This window comes from Vulpes lagopus, chromosome 12 (genome assembly GCF_018345385.1).
Source record: "Vulpes lagopus strain Blue_001 chromosome 12, ASM1834538v1, whole genome shotgun sequence".
Lineage (NCBI taxonomy): Eukaryota > Metazoa > Chordata > Mammalia > Carnivora > Canidae > Vulpes > Vulpes lagopus.
Genome location: NC_054835.1, coordinates 39,714,464 through 39,735,739, shown reverse-complemented (window position 1 = coordinate 39,735,739; position 21,276 = coordinate 39,714,464). Strand labels below are relative to the sequence as shown.

The following is a 21,276-nucleotide window of genomic DNA, read 5'->3' as shown; positions in this document are numbered from 1 at the left end:
ATCAGTCTAGTCCCAAGCACCTCTAAAGGAAACTCTCAATAAATAAATAATGAAGTTATTTAAATTAGATGATTTTAACCCTAATTATGTGTGATTATGGAGTTTAAGTAGCAATAGAATCAGAGACAAAATGCATAGTTTAAGGGTGGGAGGAAAAAAAGGAATAGAAACATTTTAAACACAGCTGGCTATTTGTAAATGAACAAATGCACGAATTGACATCCTGCAAGTACAAAAATTTTGGTGAATCTGAAACATCAGCTTTATGGTTTTAAAAAATAGTAATAAAATAGAGAGGATAAGGAGGTGTACAACAATGTCATGGAATCCTTCTGTTAGTCCTAGCTCTGCTATTAACTGTCCAAGGGCCCTTGATCAAAGTACTTCCCTTCTTTATTTCCCTGTCTATAAAGTGATGGGTATGAGACAGGTGACAAACATGGTTCATTTTGAAGTCCAGTGTTGCATTCCTACAGAACATGAAAATCTTACACCTCTCACTGCTAACTAAAGGCCAATGAGAGAAAGGCCACCTTTAAAAGTTTTACATCTTTGGATTGTAATTTTTTTCAATTTATATGCTCCTTCAACAAGCTGACAAAAGCTTGGCTTCCTCTCAGAAGAGTGAACATATGAATATGCAGAGACAATCTTGCACACACTTTCAGAGATGTTATTACCTTCCTAAGTCTATCTATTGAATTCCAAGTAAAAAATCTCAGTTTAGAATAAGGCACTGTCTTGTTTTTTCACCTGGGAAATGTTCCTCTGGGATACAGAAGCTACAAGAGTCTAAGCACTGACGGTCAAGCAAGGCAAACATAAGGCATTTTTTATAGCATGAATAAGAAAAACACAACACTTCCCAGAAAGCATTCTTCCCAAAAATGTCACACATGAATCTAATAAAGCCTACAGATCAAACTACTACCTTACAAGAAACACAGGGGTCAAGGGAATGTGTTAAAAAAGCACCATGGGGATGTGATCAGCAAAATCTAGAATTTGGGAACTTCTAGGGAGTTTGTCTTTCCTTTCCAGCCAATCTTTTTTTGAGATTTTATTTATTTATTCGTGAGAGACACAAAGAGAGAGGCAGAGACATAGGCAGAGGAAGAAGCAGGCTCCCTGTAGGGAGCCCGATATGGAACTCGATCCCAGTACCTTGGGATCATAACCTGAGCCAAAGGCAGATGCTCAACCACTGAGCCACCCAGATGCCCCTCCACCCATTCTTTCTGATTCCATTACCTGGGACCTCTTGCTCCCTCTCAACCATGAGAGTCCCTCAAGTATCCACTCCACTGGAGTTTTTTTTAACTACACTCAGCCACCATCATCTTCCTTTTTCTTCTCATCTGTATCTCGTGTAATCTATTCCATGCAATCTATAGAGCAGTAGTGGAACTTCCCAAACCAAGGTTAACAAACTATATATGGAGGGCCCACCACAGCCCTCTATAAAGTGAAAATAGTATTGAACACTTAAAGGTGAGCAGGCCAGAGCCTGGCCTTTCAGCTTCCTTACTATTAAGTGCTGGGATAACCAGGCAGTTGCTTGACTTACAGTAAATTCAGCAAACATGTCTTTTGCTTCTTATATGTTCCAAATTGCTCAGAAGTATGTTAATATGGAATGAGACCCTAATAAATACTTATGGCCAGATTTTATTGAATTGAAATCTGCTTTCTCTTTCTTTATTCTGCTATCTTCTCTTTAAATTTCCTAACTCTGCTTGCCCATAAGGCCCCAAATGCTCTTTGTTTGAGTTCACTTACAAGGATCTGTCTACATCTGCATCCTCATCTAATTCTTTCTTGTTTTTCAAAATCAGATAAAGAAGAATTTCCAACACAATTGTCTCATCACCTACCATTTGAGAAAATTTCCTTCTATGATCTTGCAATTCCTTTTGTCTGTACATGTTTTCATTATTTTTCCTTGTATGTCATTCAATATATATACATATTATTTGGAAGCAACTTTAGGTTGACTTGCCTTCCCGTTCTAGTCTAGAATACTATATTGAATATTTCATTTAAATCTTCTATCTGTAGGCCCCCTTTTCCTAGAAAAATCAAAATATGAAAAAATGTTTTTATTTGGCCACAGTTTGATAAACTTAGGTACCTACAGAATGTCTGACCTGGCTGCATGGCAGGTGCTGTATTTTACTTCTATAAATGTCTAATCTTTTAATGTAGCTCCCCAAATCCAAATCATAGTAATTTTGCCTGAAGATCTATTACTCATCTGTTCTGAAATATCATGCAGAGTAAAAATCTATTTGGGGATTGCTCTGGCCGTTCTTTTCTCACTCTAAAGAAAAGAGTGCCTAGGGAATGTCTCAGTGATGGAATGATTTTTAAAAGGCATGATTGTCTTTAAAAGGCATACAACACTGTATGCCCAGTAAATGACAGTCAATGGCCACCAGGGCTCTCTTCTGATCCCTGATACACCCACATGCAAACCCCTTTATTCACTCATTGTGCAAGGTCTCCTGCAAAATACTCATCCCCTGTAGCGACTACATCTCAATTTATCAGAAAGATGAACCAAATGTGAAAATTATGAAACTTCTAGCTGTAAAGTCATGCAAAGAAGAATAATTTAGAAACAATTTGAACTCCATAAAGATACAAAACAAATTCATGAAATCAGATCATAGGTGAAATGCTCATTGACCAAAAAGATGAGTAAATGTTGGGTATCTATTAAGAAGGCAATTGAGCCTTTATCCCTTGAGTTCTTAAAAAAAAAAAAAAAAAACTTAAAAATAAGCTCAACAATTTGTAGTTGACCTACCTAGAAGCAGAAAGCTGCAACAAATGACGTGTTGTTGCCCTTCTTTCCAGCTCTGTGATTCCACAAATGTACAGGTCATGTTTTTTCTCCTTAAAAAGTATAAAATTAAAAGAATGTGATTAAAGTTGAAAAGTCCTATACAAAACATGTAACTAAAGTGAAGTCATTTCAGCTTCTTATTTATCAACCAAATTTTTAAAAATCAATTCTTCTAAACTAGAATAAACTGTATGAGCTCATTTTTCTAAAACTATTCTAGTCATCCATATGCCTACCAATATATACAGGTAGAGAGTGTCTGAAACAATGTTCACCGATTTACCAATGGTTGTCTGTGAGATAGAATCTTTTTTCTTATACTTTCATGTATTATTTGAGTATTTTTTATAATAAGCATGGATAATTTTACCAACCAACCAACAAAAAGAAACAAAAATCCACCATTTCTTTTATAATCCAATGGAGCTCTACAGATTGGGAGCTACGAGGAAAATCTTTGCATAATAGTTCTAGAAGAAGTGACTTCTCTTCTGTCTTCTCAGATGGCACCACCAATTTTTCCCTGCCCTGGTGCTGCTATAATACAAGAAGTATTTTGCTCGAGGTTAACTCCTATAAATCCAAACTCCCACACACTGATATAAAATGACGCATGGGCCAAATTCACAGGGCTAATAGGTCACTGCCACTTCAGACATGCCTGCAAAGCACAGGGAAATGATCATTCCCATCGCCAGTCATTGAGAGGGAGTTTCAGGAGACAGGGCACAGACTGGCCCTTGCACAACCTACGGATGGATGTTGTCATTTGTGAGTCTGAGTCCATGTGAACACAGAGCTGACCCTAACCTTGAGTCAAAACAAATGATCAGACACCATCGATGTCTAGCAGAGCACTGCTTGCCACCACACATTCAAACAAGTCTCTATGCTTCCCTCATTTGCCCTCTTTTTATCTTGTCTCCCTTTTGTCTCTTTCTCATGTTCAAAGGTGTAAGTGACCATAGAACACTTTAAACACCCCCTCTAAGCGCCCCCAAAGTTTCCTTTAGTCTTGACTAAATCATTCCATCCTGCCCACAGTGAGATGAAGAAATCCCAGAGGACTTTTGCATGGTTTTGATGCCAGGGTGGACAAGCAGAGCTGATGTGCTTTAGGTAATTTTATTTGTAATTAGGAATGAGGTTGCCTTTATGGCTGGCTAGTTCGCACCTGGAAGAGGCTTTTTCCTACTACCTGGTTTTACAACTCACAATCCCAAAAGGGGCAGGAGGTGATGCTATCAGAGGACCAGAGTTAAAATCCTAATTCTAGAAAGTTCATTACTGAGTTAACACACATTTACGAAATGCCTATTAGAAGCCAGACTCTGGCACTTGATAGATGGAAGACATAATCCTGGTTTTCAAGATGCCTGCAGTCCCAGAGAAGTGTGACAGATACAGAATTATGAGTTACATGATGAGTGAAAGAATGGGGGTGGAGTCAAGAACAGAAGGTAGCTGGGCCCAGTTGGGGCCTCCCAGCTTCCACAGTGGGGTGAGGATACTAAACTGTCTGCCCCTCCAGAGGGTCCAAGGATCCAGAACAGGTGGTTTCTTCATAGAAAGGGCACCCAGCTTGTACAGGAAAATTCAGCAAATGATCGTGGAAAGAGATAGCCCTTGAACTATGTCTGGAAGCCAAGGGAGCTGGTGTGGGCAGTCAGGCAGTGAGAATCCAAGCAGTGGAAAGAGTAGACCAAGGCAGTGACACCTACAAATTCATGTGCTGAATTACATTGCACATGCAAATCAGCTTTAAGTCAGTCACCTCCATGAGCCCTTGATTCTTTATCTGTAAAATGGGGACAATAACCCTTGCATGAATACATCAAGAGTGGTCATACACATTTAATAAAGACCATCAAAGGGCTGTGTAAACTGGGAAGTCCCATTATCCCATGATGGAAGAGAATCTTCCATCTTGACTCTGTCAAGATTCAGTGACACTACTGTGTGGTGGCAAGAATCCCACCGTGGCTTTGCCTCTAGTTCACAATCTGTCCTCTGCCACACCTCGCCACCCCTCCGCACGGGTCAGTTCTCCACATCTGTAAAATAATTGATTTGGATGGAGGTACACTAAAGTCCCTTCCAATGTTGCCACTTTATTTCAAAGTCCCCTTTAAATCTAATTGCTATAACCAGCACGTGGCTCCCCACCCCCAGACTATTTCTTTATTCATTTCTAACCTTTACCTTGGCAGACGAAGCGTAAGATTCATCAAGCACATTCGACAACCCATGGCACACTTCCTGTTTTTCTCCATCACCTTACAGGTCACAGACACACAGAAGCCAGCCTTTTCAGGGCTCAGCCAGGACAGGGCTGCTGGCCAGTTACCAAAGGCTGCATTCCTCCCAGGGGCCAAGGAAGTCCTGGTGCAGGCGGGTTGTTTGGTTTTGAGGTGTGCTGGGGATGAAAGGCACCCTGGAAGTGGAAGGCTCGGTCATTCATTAATTAATTATAATTGAGGGTTTGTTCTGAAGAATGATCCTTTGAAATTACTTTCCATCAAACAGTAACTGCCACAAAGGCATCAGATATTCAGAACATTCTCCATTTCCTCAGTGTGAGTATTTTTATTCTAGGACCTGAGATTCTGATCTGGTTCTCCCTTGGGAGTCTCTCGCACCCTAGCTTTAGAGCTAGGGTTTGTTTATTTCGGTGGGGGGGAGGGTGTGTGTGTCTGTGTTGTTAACGTCTACTTTTTCAAGACAAATCTATACTACACCAAATAGCCTTTTTGTAAACTTCAGTCTGATCCTTTTCAAATAAATAGTCAAAGGAAAATTTCCACAGAAAGATTAGAAAGGCACCTGAGACTAATACCTACCTCATGTTGTGGGCCACACCTCCCGGTTACAACTAGAAGGGAGCAGCAAACTGGTATATTGATGTGGTTCTAAACAACAACAATGTGTGTGAAGGCCCAGGGGCACTTCAAGATTGGCCAAGAGGAAACACCTGTTGCACAATGATACGATCTTGTTGGTACAGTTGTCAGAGAAGGAAACTCCCACAGCAAAGGGCATAAAACCATCCAGGGCAGTCTGGGGCGGCTCAGTTCTGCAGTGCCAGGGAGCAGAGCAGAGCCCAGCCCTGCACCAAACACAGATGGGACCATGAACTCCAGCCACAAATTTAGCCAGACCCCCTCAGGCTCCCTCCGTGGCACAGGAGGCAGCTGGGGCCAGCTGGGGAGCTTCCCTCGGGCTCCCAGTGTCCATGGGGGGGCTGGGGGTGTCCGCATCTCCCTTTCCTTCAGCTCATCAAGCTGTCTGCCTCCTGGAGGGCCTTGGGGATCTAGAAGAGGCAATTCTCTCCCGGGCGCAAATGGGAAGGAAGTGATGCAGAACCTCAATGACCGCCTGGCTTCCTACCTGGACAAGGTACGTGCCCTGGAGGAGGCCAACGAGAAGCTCGAAAGTCGCATCTTGAAGTGGCACAAGCAGAGAGATCCTGGGAGTAAGCAAAATTACTCCCAGTATGAGGAAAACATCAGCCACCTGCAAGAGCAGGTAAGATCGTGGGTGTCCCTGGAACTCAAGAGGGGGCTGCATTTCCAGAGAGCCATGGGAGGAGAAATCAGTACAAAAGACAATTTCCAGGAAAATGTCAAAAGAGCTGAAAGTAATTGTGAACAAAGGTGTTTGAGGATATTTTCCTGTTATACCTTTTGGACTTAGGAAAGCCTGGTTTGTGTATTTCATCTTCTAAACATAAATTATACAGAGAATCCAAAAAATGTAGGGCAACCAGCTGCTGTCCGGTATCAGTTATGACCCAGTAATGTCATAGTAATGATAAGGGCCGGTATTCATGGTATTCATTCCTCATGCTCAGTGCACAAGACACAAGAGGTCATTTACTTTCTCATTACATCAGTTCTGCTCCACCTCAAAAGTCCTGGCGACAGCATGATTACCCACAGAAAGAAAGGCTGAGTTAACTCTTGGAGATCGTACCTAAAAGCTGTCACTCTAGCTTTGGCAGATACATCATTCTGACACCCCCGGATATTTCCTTTTGAGGGCTGCTAGAAGCTCTGAGTTCTTCCTGCACCAAGTTCTGAAAGGGCATATTGCTAGAAAAAATAATAATAAAATGAGCATAATTTTTGGAATCTTATAGTTAAGATGGGTTATGGAGACTTCTTTAAAACATTAAAAAAAAAAAATTCACCCAAAAGTTTAAAAAAAAAAAGCTGAGCTCCTATCTTCCGAGACATCTCACATTACTGGAAGTGGAGGGAATCCAGTTATCTCACAAGTTATTTTTTAAAGCTATGTAACTTTCCTCTTATGTAAAGTGGTCCCAGAAAATTCCCCATAAGATCATGATTTTACCCATCCTAGAAAGGGTTTCCAATATTTATACGGTATTATTTCTCAACCCTCAGTTGTCCTTGCTTGAATGTAGAAAAGACCAATCAAGATAACATAAATCTGTCCTCATAATGAACCCTAATTATTGAATAATCAACCTAATAACTGACTGTGTAATTACCCTAACTATACAGTACATGGTTGTCTTTATGGAAAAAACAAGGTGACTCAACAAACCTCATTATAATTTTTTTCATAACTAAAGTTACTTTTGTTTTAGAATGAAGAGAACAGAAGTTTTTTTTGCAAATGGACAGCTGAGAACCTAACTTCCAGAATAAACATGAGGTCAAACCTAGTCAAATAATTCACTAACTGACAGGAGAGAGGAGGGAACAGGGAAGAGGGAGGAAAGTATTAATTGGGCTCTTCCTGTATACCATCCTTGATGTTGGATGTTTTAATGCACATACTGACACCATCCAAGAGCTTTTTGCACTGATGGAAACATTCGATTTTACCTGATTCAATTCTTACAATGACCCTGTAAACACCCTGGAGCTCAGAGGTGTGACGTTGCCACCAAAAGCCACCAGCAAGAGGCAGACATGAGATTCTTTTTATGAATTTATTTTTTTATTGGTGTTCAATTTGCCAACATACAGAATAACACCCAGTGCTCATCCCATCAAGTACCCACCTCAATGCCTGTCACCCACTAACTCAGATCTGCTTCTAATGGTCTCACAGTTTCCACACTGCATGGTGCTCACTAGCCTACCTTCTACAAAAACAGTGCTGCTTGTTAGTAGAAATAATGCACTGCTAATCCTATGACATACATTTCATACACATTATCTCATTTCTTACCCCCAATTTATAGATAAGGAGACTGAGACTGATTGGTGGCCTAAATTCTTTGGAACAGAATTGAGAAAAGTGAGTGGGGGCTTGCCCACTCTCTAAGTGGCCCAGGATTCTGGGTTCTGACTTTAAATTCTGGGTTATCAATTAAATTCAGGTTTGAATTCCACTCTTCTCTAGATTTATTTTAGTTGCATTTTTTCATGGTTGAAGAAAACAGTTCTTTGAAATTGAGGTTATTCTATCTGTCCTGACCTCCTTGACTCACAGGCAAGAAAACAGAGGCCCAAAGAATATGATAACCCACTACAATATAGGGGTCGACCCCTTCCCAGGCCTGATGAAATGCTATCTTCAGATATAGTATCCTTTTGTCCCACCATAGGGATCCTAAATATTACTCAAAAGATCTATAAGAAAATTAGTTCAAAATTAATCCAATCCTTTTGAAATATCGAATTAGACATGGTCATAAGGATACATGTATTTTAGAATGCTCTCAATAGTACTATATTTGGCACTGTGGTTTATTGTTTTAAAAACCCTATTTTCTTCTTCTTGGAACAAGATTATACACCCTGGAGCAACAATGCTATACTAATACACCAACTCCATTTTTTTTATTTTTTTTTTATTTTTTTTTTTTTTTTAATTTTTATTTATTTATGATAGTCACAGAGAGAGAGAGAGAGAGAGGCAGAGACACAGGCAGAGGGAGAAGCAGGCTCCATGCACCGGGAACCCGACGTGGGATTCGATCCCGGGTCTCCAGGATCACGCCCTGGGCCAAAGGCAGGCGCCAAACCGCTGCGCCACCCAGGGATCCCCAACTCCATTTTTTTTAAAAGAATGAACTCAGAGCCTTAGGGGAGAATCCTCGTGATTAATGACAACACAATGCAAAACCTATGCTTCACAAATTATGTCTCAATCCATCCTCATAATACATTCATTACTGTGAAGGATGTCCCAGAAAAAGTGACTATATCATAATATTATACCAAGTAAGCCTGAACAGAGGAAATAATTTTGGTTTTTTAAACGTGTTCTAGGGTGCCTGGGTGGCTCAGTCAATTAAGCATCTGCCTTCGGCTAAGGTCATGATCCCAGGGTCCAGGGATCGAGCCCCACATTGGGCTCCCTTCTTGGCGGGGAGCCTGCTTCTCCTTCTCCCCCCATTCGTGCTTTTTCTCTCAAATAAATAAAATCTTTTTTAAATAAATAAATAAGTGTGCTCTCTATAGAGTACATTTCAGAACTCACCATTCACGTACACTGAGAAGAATGCTGACTGGGGGGAGTCAGATTCTTGGTGGGTTTTGCAACAGATAAATTATCAGTTTAACTCAAAAAAAGCCAAATAAGCCCACAGATTGTATTTTTTATTTTCTGATCCCGTGTTGGGAATACTGTTTGGTTTCCCTGGATGTCAATCAACACCTAAGTGCACAGGGCCCCTGGGCTTTCCTGGATGGAGCTACATATCCTATGAGTTTAGACAATGGAAGAATAAAGAGCCTGGAAGGAAAAGCATTGGTATGAAAATCCCTAAGCAGCACTGCAACAGGGAGACAAGGAAATATCTACAGAATCCTTTTTTAGAGCAAAGGAAGTAGTCATAGTACCATTTGGAATACACCAAGAGAAGAAAGGAGTTGGGCAGGGCAGCAGCCTGGTTATCTTCCACTATGAACAGCAGAAGTTTGAGGGACGCATCTCAACATACAGAACCTGGACTTTATCCTATTGGCTCACATTACAAAAAGTGCAAGCTTTTTCCTTTTTCCTTTTTCTTATATTCCCTATACTATACTTTTCTTCCCCATGCTTTATGATATAACTGGAAGTTTGCATCTCTTAATCCCATTTACCTATTTCACCCACTCTTCTCTCCTCCTCCTCTGGCAACCACCAGTTTGTTCCCTGCATTTATGACTTTATTTCTATTTGTCCATTTCTTTTGTTTTTAGATTCCACATACAAGTGAAATCATATAGTATTTGTCTTTCTGACTTATTTATTATTTCTATAGCATTTTACTGTCTAACTTATTTCACCTAGCATATACCCTCTAGGTCCATCCATGTGGTTGCAAAAAGTAAGATTTCATTTTTGTACACAGCTCAGTAGTATTCCATTTGATATATATATAGCACATCTTCTGTATCCATTCAGCTATCGATGGACACTTAAGTTGGCTCCATATCCTGGGTCCTACAAATAATGCTGCAATGAACATAAGGGTGCATACATCTTTTCAAACTGTTGAGTTTTTCTTCAGGTAAATATCCAGAAGCGGAATTACTGTATCATATGACAGTTCTATTTCTAATTTTTTGAGGAACCTCCATACTGTTTTCCACAGTGGCTGCACCATTTTACATTCCCACCAATGGTGCACAGGGGTTCCCTTTTCTCCACATCCTCTCCAACACTTACTATATCTTGTCTTTCTGATACTAGCCAATTCTGACTGGTGTGAGGTATTACCTTACCATGCTCATGGATTGGCAGAATTAATATTGTGAAAATGTCAATGTTACCCAGGGCAATTTACATTTCTAATGCAATCCCTATCAAAATAGCATGGACTTTCTTCAGAGAGTTAGAACAAATTATTTGAAGATTTGTTTGGAATCAGAAAAGACCCCGAATAGCCAGGGGAATTTTAAAAAGAAAACTATAGCTGGGGGCATCACAATGCCAGATTTCAGGTTGTACTACAAAGCTATGGTCATCAAGACAGTGTGGTACTGGCACAAAAACAGACACATACATCAATGGAACAGAATAGAGAATCCAGAAGTGGACCTTCAACTCTATGGTCAACTAATATATGATAAAGAAGGAAAGACTATTCACTGGAAGAAAGACAGTCTCTTCAATAAATGGTGCTAGGAAAATTGGACATCCACATGCAGAAGAATGAAACTAGACCACTCTCTTGCACCATACACAAAGATAATCTCAAAATGGATGAAAGATCTAAATGTGAGACAAGATTCCATCAAAATCTTATTATGGTTTTCATTTGCATTTCCCTGATGATGAGTGATATTGAGCATCTTTTTGTGTGTCTTTTGGCCATCTGTAGGTCCTCTCAAAAGTTCTTTTATAAAAGAAAATTAAACATTTTACATTTTTCTAAATTAATATATAGTTTCAACTAATTCTTCAGTGTCTACAGTATGCCCAGATTATACTATGTTACAACATTATTTTATTTAATCTCTTCTAATCTAACTCTCATTAACTCTTTGATAAAGTGGCTACTATTATTATCACTATTGCCATTTTATGGATGAAGAAACTGAGATTCAGTAAGGTCACTCAGCTAGTAGGTGGGAGAACAGGACCCCTATCTCTGCCCTTTGAGTTCCAGACACAGTGTTATTACCACCTCTGAATCCTGCTATTGTGCATTCATGATACCAAATTCCAAGTAATCAGTGGAGCTTTGAATAAGAGTGGATCCTTAGGGACGCGTGGATGGCTCAGTGGTTGGGCGTCTGCCTTTGGCTCAGGGCGTGATCTCCGTGTCTGGGATCGAGTCCCTGCGAGGAGCCCGCTTCTCCCTCTGCCTCTCTCTCTCTCTCTGTCTGTCTCTCATGAATAAATAAATAAAATCTTAAAATAAAAAAAAAAGAGTGGATCCTTAAAAGATGTCTTTGTATTGAGGTATAACTTTGTCCTGAGATCTTTTCTGGGCAGCCCGGGTGGCTCGGCGATTTAACGCCGCCTTGGGTCCAGGGCCTGATCCTGGAGACCCGGGATCGAGTCCCTTGTCAAGCTCCCTGCACAGAGCCTGCTTCTCCCTCTGCCTGTGTCTGTGCCTTCTCTCTCTCTCTCTCTCAAATAAATAAATAAAATCTTTTTTTAAAAAAAAGGAAATCCTTTCTAAATAAAAGAATTATCTCTTCAAATATGATGGGAATGTCACAGGATTCTCTGCCTCCAGCTAAATCACAGAAGTTTAGAGCTAAGATTTTTAGTAGTTTCTACTACAAACTCCTTATTTAACAGATGATGAAATTGAAACCCAGGGAACAGGGTGACTGGCCCAAGTTCACACTAATGGTCAGTAAAGCAAGTAAAAAAGAAAATCTCCAGTTCCTAGTTCAGCACAATATGTGGTACAAAAGTAAGTAGTATTACACTTTTGATGTTCAGACATCTTCCACTCAATTTTCTGAAGACAGTGACATATATCAAATGTGCACTACTTGTTACAATTGCCTAGAAGAATTTACAAATCATATACATAAACACAGTTACCCAAGTAGAAACTTTCAACAGTATTTTTCATTTTAAGGTCAAAAAGTATATAAACACCCAGTACAAGTCTTTACCAAAGTCTTTACCCAGTACCAAAGGCTTTACCACAGTTAAAGTTTATTAAGCTGCCAAAAAATTATTTCAGTTAATATTTTAATAGCTACAATTAGGGCATTCTCATCATGGAATATTTTATGAACATGTACACCTATCTACAAGCTTTGTGAATGGTTATAGTCACTTTGAACAAAAAAATAATTATGGCATGTGATGACTATTATAAAATTCACTCAAAATTAGTTTGACAAGTTAATATCAGTGATATTTTGATACTTTGCTCAGTGTCACTGATCAGAAACATGAATGCTACTGCAACATGAATGCTACTGCAAAGAAGAATTATGTTCATCTAAAATAACTACTGCACTTTAAGGGAGCCAGACTTATAGTCACAATAAAAACAGGATTATAACTTAAAACTCTTTTAACATCGTCAGATGTGGATAAGCTGAAACAAAACACTAAGATGTTCGCAGCACTGGAGAGTCAGAAGGCACTTTGAACAATGTCTTTCCCCCTTCCAATGTCATTCTTCTTAGAATGCACCAATCCCAGTCTGTTAAACTTAGGGTAAAAAAAGACAGTGAAGTGGCTGCAGACCATGTTCGTACTTTAAAAATCATTCTGATGGTTTGTACCTAGTAAGTGCTCAATATTTGTTGATTGCATTACTTGTTGTTCCACTGCCAGAAAAGAACAGCATCTATGCTAACAAGTGTGTACCCAGAAACTACAGAGCAGAAATCCAGTTCTCCCATGGAAGTGTGTCTGATTTAAATGACTCTTGATGTGTGTTTTACAGATCATGGATGGCAGGCTGACCAACGCTCAGATCATTCTTCTCATTGACAATGCCAGGATGGCAGTGGATGACTTCAGCCTCAAGTAAGTTCCTTCTTCATCATATTGTGGGGAGTTTTCATTTGCTGTTTTTGTTTTGCTTTATTTGGGGGGTTTCTCTTGTTTTTGTTTTGCTAAAGGAAAACTTATCTCACTGTTAGCCACATGTAACATCTTAATAAAATATAATTAAAAGCATAATAGGAACGAATACTTGACTGAACTCTAAACAACCTAGATATAAAATACACCTTGTAGCATGGGAAAGTTTGAATATGAACCAAGATGATATTAAAGAGTTATTATTAGCTCTTTAGGTGTGATAATGTTATTATGCTTATTTAGAAAACTCCTGGGTTTTTTTTCTTATTTTAATTCTAGTATAGTTAACATACAGTGTCATATTCCTTTCAGGTGTAGAATATACTGATTCAACACTTCTATACATCACCCAGTGCTCATCATCACAAGTGCATTCCTTAACTCCCATCACCTGTTTCCCCATTCCCCTACCCATTGCCCCTCAGGTAACCATCAGTTTGTTCTCCATAATTAAGAGTATGCCCATCACTTAGATTTAACAGCTGTTAACATTTGCTTCATTCTTTTTTATTTTTTAAGATTTATTTATTTATTTGAGAGAAATGGAGAGTGTGTGGTAGGGAGGTACAGAGGAAGAGGAAGAGAGAGAATCCCAAGCAGACTCTGCACTGAGCACAGACCCCAACTCAGGGCTCAATCTCACAACGCTGATATCATGACTGAGGCCAAAACCAAGAGTTAGACACTTAACCAACTGAGCTCTGGGTGCCCCCCTTTTGCTTCATTCTTAATGAAAATTCTTGTTTTTTTTATTAAATTTTTTTTTTATTTATGATAGTCACAGAGAGAGAGAGAGAGGCAGAGACACAGGCAGAGGGAGAAGCAGGCTCCATGCACCAGGAGCCTGATGTGGGATTCGATCCCGGGTCTCCAGGATCGTGCCCTGGGCCAAAGGCAGGCGCTAAACCGCTGCGCCACCCAGGGATCCCTGAAAATTCTTGTTTTTAAAAGATATATTCCTAAGTACTTAGGGGTTAAGTGTTGTAATGTCTATAATTCAGTTTAAAATACAAAATAGGAAAAAAAAAAAAAGAAAAAAAAAGAAAAAAAATTAAAAAAAAATACAAAATAGGGGATCTCTGGGTGGCTCAGTGGTTTATTGCCTGCCTTCAGCCCAGGGCATGATCCTGGAGTCCTGGGACTGAGTCCTGCATCAGGCTCCCTGCATGGATCCTGCTTCTCTCTCTCTCTCTCTCTCTCTCTCTCTCTCTCTCTCTCTCTCTCTCATAAATAAATAAAATTTTAAAAATAAAATAAAATACAAAATAGAGTATAGATGAAGCAAAATGTTAACAGTTACTAAGTGATGGGCACAGGACTGTTTATTATTTCATCCTCTCTAATTTAAAAAAAACATAACAACATTGTTATTAACAAGTCTTCATCACAGAAAAACCTGCATGAAACAGACATATGAAAGATGTGCAGCATATGTTCATTTGCTCTTATTAAACCTAAAAAGTAAGAGATTCACCTCCAGACTGAAGTGAATCCTTACAAGGCCATAGTCTTCCAACAATAGGTGTATTCTTCTCTTCCTTCCAACCAAAGGTATGAAAATGAACACTCCTTCAAGAAAGATCTGGAAATTGAAGTTGAAGGTCTCCGAAAGACCTTGGATGATCTGACCATTGTCACAACAGATTTGGAACAGGAGGTTGAGGGGATGAGGAAAGAGCTTATCCTCATGAAGAAGAGACATGAGCAGGTAGGACTACCCAGGACCTCCTGGTAACTAGCACAGCTTTTAACAGGCACTTTCAGATGATTCAATAGCCCAGAAGCCCAGAAGAAACCATCACCTGAATGCCGGTCCTAGTGTCCTTCAACCTAAGTAATTATAAGGAACCATATAAACATCTAATTTTTCCAGCTTCAAGCTTATCTATTCAGTGTCAAATCCAATAGCCAAAATATAATCATAATTAATGACAAATCAGTCAACAATTTTGCTAATACACAATGTTTACCTCGACTTATTTGTTAATATAGTACTGTAAGAATAAATGCATGAGCTTGAACTTCCTTCATTGACCCAATGTGCAAAAAACTGGAGGACAGTAGAATAAAGAGAACTTGCCACTAACCAAGGTAAATAAAACTAGTGGCAAAACTGAAGAATCTTAATTTCCATAAGCATTTAAATGACTTTGAAAAAGTTACCATCCATCTGAAGTCCCTGAGACTCTGATGCAATAAGAAAAGCAATCCCCATTTTAGGCAAACAAAATTGCTAATGAACATCAAAGAACCTCAATTCTGAACAGTTGGTTAGACAATGATTGTAAATTAAACCTGTCCTACGGTTTCTTGATTTTCGTGATATTCTATGGGTGCCAACCCTACAGAGTCATAATGCATTGACAAGATATTAAAAGGCTTTATACCTTTTGGCTTTGGGTTGCTGAAATGCCTCCTGAAAGCCTTAGCCTATAATCTGAAATGTTAAACTGTTGAATTGTGCCATCACTTCACCCATGAACATGTGATGAAGAGTGCTTTACATGCTATGTAAGTATAATTCTTTGTGAAACATTTCTAAACAGGGATTAATTCAATAATCACAGAAGCCATTCGACTACCTATCTAATCTAGTGCTATTTTTTATTTTCTAAAGTTATAATAGAAAAATATACAATGTTTTGCCATTAATGAATAATAACTAAGAAATCAAACCATACCAGTAAAAGAATAAAAAACCACAAGAGCTGAATTTTTAAAAGACCTGTTAACTGCTGCCAGTCAACACACTTCTGGCCTTCCGATTACCAAAGCCAGTTCATTTTCTTTCTCTATTACTAAACAGGAAATGAAGGAACATCATATGCCAAATGACTTCAAGGTCAATGTGAAGGTGAATACAATTCCAGGAGAAGATCTGATTAAGGTCCTGGAGGATATGAGGCAGGAATATGAATTTATAATAAAGAAGAAGCATCAAGACTTGGACACTTGGTATAAAGAGCAGGTAAAGGAAAGGTGCTCAAACTTCCCAAAGGTTCCATTTCCATATGGTCCCAATGCCAATGCCTCTGCCCTTTGCTTGTCTCATAGGCAGCAGCCATGGCCCAGGAGGTGGCCAGTCCAGCAACTGTGCAGAGTAGCCAAAGTGACATCCATGAACTGAAGCGTACTTTCCAGGCCCTGGAGATTGACCTGCAAGCACAGCGCAACAGAGTGAGTCTGAGCTAGGGTCAGGTACCACCTCCTCCTTGACTTCTCTTGACTCTCTTGATTTCTCGCCTGGGCCTCTCTCTCCAACTCCCTTGGGACATTTCTTACTTCCCACTTTCCATCCAGATTGTTCAAAATGATAATGGTAATAAGAGCTATCATTTATTGTGGCACAAGGTAAAAACCTTGTGCCACATTGTATGCCAGGGAGTTCATTATGTTAACTGTCATAAATCCTCACATTAACCTTTCCAGGCAGGTCTTTGTGTTCTCGTTTTATAGATGAGGAAACCAAAGCTCCAGATAAATTGTCCAAAGTCATACAAATAGTAAGTGGCCAGTGGTATAACCACCTGGTGTTTGAGGAGAAGTGTGGGGGGTCTAGTACGTCCTCATAATCTCTACCAGTACTCTCCCCACTTACAACCAGGATGCCCTCTGAAGCCCTAATACAAAGAAATTCTGGTGTCAACATGAATTGGTGGCAAATCCAGCCCTGTCTAACTCCAAAGTAGTGCTCTGTCCATTATATAGATGTCTTATCATCCAGTAAACTATAAATTCTTATTTCTAAGTCATTTCTATAATTTTCATGGTTTTTAGTAAAATGCTTTGTATGAGTGTCACAAGCACTCAAAATCATTAAATGAAATCTGTCATTTGATTCCCATTTGAATCTTCTAATCATTTGTCAATATCATTTCCAAGTGCCCTTGATCTTGAGGAGAATAATTGGTTCATTCTATTGGAGATACACATGGTAAATTACTGTTATGTTTTAGGAATAAGTGATGGTAAACAGACATTTAAAAGGTACATTGTCAAGGTGATAATAATGAGCACAGAAATAATTACAGTGTTTAATGGCTTTCAAAGCATTTGGACATGCAGTATTTCACAACAACCATGTGAGGTCAGCAAGACATTTACCTTCATTTTTATGCATTCTACTATCTGATACTATTCTAAATACTAAGGATTCTATAATAAGGGAGTTTACATTCTAGTATGGATGACCGATCATAATATATATGGAAGGAATTTGGAACAGCAGATACAGAGAAGCTGTACACTTGGAGGAGCTTTGCTCCTCCATACCTGCTTGAGACCCTTCTCTGAAGATACAAAGAGACAGCTGTCCCAGTTTCTGTTTCTCCCAGGAGTTTTCTATATGGTCACAGATAAAATATAAGTATGAGGAGGTAAAGGATAAATCAGAGCAAGGCAGCGTATGCCCAACCCCAAATGAGTAGCATACTCAATAAACACTGCCGGAACATAGCAAAGCTGCCAAGAGCTCCCCAACACAAAGAAATGCCCAGAAACTGGGCTTCAAAAATTCTGACTCTCGTGCACTCCTCACTGCCCAAGCCTCAAACCTGTGAGTCAGTCAGCTGCCCACTTTTGCATCCCAGAAGCCACCAGAGTGATCAGTATAATCCAACTACTCAATAAGCCTATATTATTGAAGCAGTCAAGCTATCAGCCAATTAATGGAAGAAACATCATTTCCTCTTTCAGAAATCTGCTTTAGAGAACATGTTATCAGAGACCCAGTCTCGGTACTCCTGCCAGCTCCAGGACATGCAACAGATCATCTCCCACTATGAGGATGAATTGAGGCAGCTACGCCATGACCTGGAGCGTCAGCACAATGAATACAAGGTCCTCCTGGGCATCAAGACCCACCTAGAGAAGGAAATCGCCACCTACCAGCAGCTTCTGGAGGGAGAGAGTGAGGGGTAAGGCAAAGGCTGGCAGGGGATGAGGACAAAAAGAACATTGAGTTTTTGTGCATGCCTTCATATACCTCAGGGTTCTGTTAGCAATCATCACTCCAGAGAAAGAAAAGTTTATGTTGAATTTCTTCTGGATATTTAAATCAGGTTGTATCTCATTAAATAGCAAGTATGAATTAATCAGCTATTATTCCCAGGGTACTAAGATTTGAAGTCAATTGTTAAAATTAATGTTAAAATCTCCAAAAAGAAACAACTAGGAAGGCTTGGCTATAGTATTTCCCACTGGGAATGCATACAATTTTGGCTCCAAAAACAAAACAAAACAAAAAGCCCAGAAGGTTGGAAGGATATTTTAGTCTGACAGGATAAGAAGATTCCTAAGAGGTTGAGAAGTCTAGATTCTTCAATGTGGCATTTCTGACCAACTTGGGAAATGACAATAGTTGTCTGGGTGGAAAAAAGGACACATGCATTCTATGACCCAAGAAAAAAGTTTTAGAATTTTTTTAAAAAAATACATAGAGGCACTTGGCTGGCTTAGTTAATAGGGCATGAGGCTCTTGATTGTGAGGTTGTGACTTGGAGCCCCACATTGGGTGTAGATATTGCTTAAATAAATAAACTTTAAAAAATAAAATTAAATAAAAATACATAAATAAAAGACTATCAGACCAAACTTTGAACAGTCTGAAAAGCCCAAGGGCTCCAGGCTTCAAACCCAGACCCTGAAAAAGATCCCAGTGGAGGCAAAGCCTGCAGCCAGCTGAAAGAATGGAGGTAGTTTGGTAGACTTCCCTTGGTCCTAAGATCAGTGGGAGGCAGTACTCACTTCCTTCTGGATCCAGGAAGGTTTTCCCATGAACTCATGAACTTGAGACTACAGAACTCAGCCAATTATCCTCATTAAAGAGCTATGAATTTACAAGCAAGCAAAGGAAGTTAGTTCACCTTGAGGAATTTTTATGATTGTTGCTAACACTAGAATGAGCTGTAATTCTTATCATTTTTATAGGACAATGGAGGAATCGAAGTCAAGTGTTAAAGGTAAAAATTTCTTTCATTGTTTGAATCTACTTTTTAAAAATGAATCAACATGTTTATTCATTCTATAGTACACATAATCCTTAGTGTACTCCCAAATATCCTGTGTTCGATTTTTATTTTACCCCAGATGGCAAGGAATTTTGAATTAACTCAAATTAGATAAAAAAGAAAAAAGTGAGCTCTCAGTATTGTCTTCAATAATACACATGCAAGTCCTCTGCCAGCAATAAAATAGATAGCAATGATCATTCATATTATTACATCTCTGTTAAGTTATGGGGTCTGTTTAATAAACTGCTAGATTACAAGAAAATTATTTCACGTAATTTCCCAAACTACATTCTGTTAAACATTAGTGTTCTGTGAGACTTTAATTGTGTATTACAAAAAATGTGTCCCATGACCAGAAATGGTTGAAATGTTAGGTACCACTATCCTCCTCATGAACAGTCATGCGTTTCAGTAAGTTAAAGATAGACCAGGCACTCCTGTGAGGGAGAAAAGAAACAGAAAAGAGAAAGAAATATCAAATGTTTTACTTGCTTAACTTGGTGTTACCAAAAATCCTTGACCTGGGAACCCTACGTTCTCAGATTGCCTTTAACATCTCATGGAAAAGTTCTAAGAAACCATAGTTTGGTACAAGTGGCACTTTTCTGATTCGTTTGTGATAAAAATGTTCTAAGGCATTAGATTCAGAGAATCAGGGTTTCAGGCACCATCATGGGCAGCTGGTCTAACTGCTACTTCTCTGCAAGATATTGACAAATGGTCTGTTAACCTACTTACACATGTCCAGAAACAGGGAACCCATTACTTGATGGAGTGGCCTACTCTACTGTTGGAGAGGTTTGATTTAACAAAGTTCTCCCTGTATCTCTATTAATGTTAGATCTTCCCTTTGGTCTATAATCAGTTTCCTGGTGTCTCAACAAAGCTCATATTCAAGTAAATCATAACTTTGAAAACAGTGACCATGATAAGCATCTCTGGCTTCTCAGCCATCTTTCATGCTTTCTAGATCTTTAAATGAGGTGTCCAGAATGGTATTTGGTGCTCTGTTAGCTCATAGAACCTGTGATACAAGTACAACAAAGCATGCAGAAGCCAGAAGGCCTCCCAAAAAGCATATAGTCAGAGCCTATATTCTGTATCAGACAAACCTAGGATGCAGGTCTTGGCCTCTAGACGATGACACTATTCACACATTCTTGTTTCCTGGAGGGTGGGAAGAAAAAACCTTCTTTGGTGAGATCTCTTTAACCCCAGCAGAATCTGCCATATTGCTGAGTGATCATTTTGGAAGGGACAGAGAAGCTTCAGGTACTGAGAACAGGGAACTACAAATGAGTATTTCAGATGGTAAGAGGAGCAAGGCAGTCATCTCTTCATTGCTTTTTTCCCTCAGCTCCAAAGATCAAGGCCATCACACAGGAGAGCGTCAATGGAAGAATAATTCTTTCTCAAGTGAATGAGATCGAAAAGTATGCATAAGGCCAATAAAAGTTTTGGCCTATTATAAGAACTACTTTTCCCCAATGGAAATTCTTGCCCAGAAAAAGGGGTGAGTCCTAAGAGGTATCCTTGAAGTTAACAAACTCAGAATCTTATTTTTTCCTCTGTAAGACAATCTCACCAGACATTCCATAATGATCTTAATATATTGCTATACTTTTTGAATCAAAGTATGAGTTTATGAGCTTTTTAAAGCTCTACTTTCCTACTACAATCTTCAGATTGCCATTGCTACATATCTGTTTTGTAGTCAATAAAACTCTATACCAGCTGCATCATGTCTTTGTTTATACCACATCATATTCATGTCATTTTTATATCAAGGTCTCATCCTAAGAAAAGATTCTTAGGGCACTGTCCATGAAAGAAAGGGACCTTAATGCTTTGACCATGTCTGCGGCAGCCAAACACTGGGCAGAATTGTTACATTGCAGCCATTCAACCTAGGGACAAGATGCGGCTCATGAGGCTTTCCAGACC

At 39.3% G+C, this 21,276-nt stretch overlaps 1 protein-coding gene across 1 annotated transcript; it reads left to right on the top strand.

Annotated features, from left to right (window-relative positions):
* Window positions 1–5,927: 5,927 nt before the first annotated feature.
* KRT23 (keratin 23) lies at window positions 5,928–21,071 on the top strand. Its single transcript, XM_041725105.1, has 8 exons — window positions 5,928–6,373; window positions 13,182–13,264; window positions 14,873–15,029; window positions 16,128–16,289; window positions 16,376–16,498; window positions 18,017–18,237; window positions 19,250–19,281; window positions 20,690–21,071. The coding sequence occupies exons 1-8, from the start codon at window positions 5,978–5,980 to the stop codon at window positions 20,773–20,775; spliced, it is 1,260 nt and encodes a 419-aa protein (XP_041581039.1). The 5' UTR covers window positions 5,928–5,977; the 3' UTR covers window positions 20,776–21,071.
* Window positions 21,072–21,276: the final 205 nt, after the last annotated feature.

Bases quoted from the DNA above. Each gene is read 5' to 3' on its own strand.
- KRT23 (XM_041725105.1), top strand. From the start codon at position 5,978: ATGAACTCCAGCCACAAATTTAGCCAGACCCCCTCAGGCTCCCTCCGT. The intron at 6,374-13,181 runs GTAAGATCGTGG...TGTGTTTTACAG, and splicing joins TCAGCCACCTGCAAGAGCAG to ATCATGGATGGCAGGCTGAC. The intron at 15,030-16,127 runs GTAGGACTACCC...ATTACTAAACAG, and splicing joins TGAAGAAGAGACATGAGCAG to GAAATGAAGGAACATCATAT.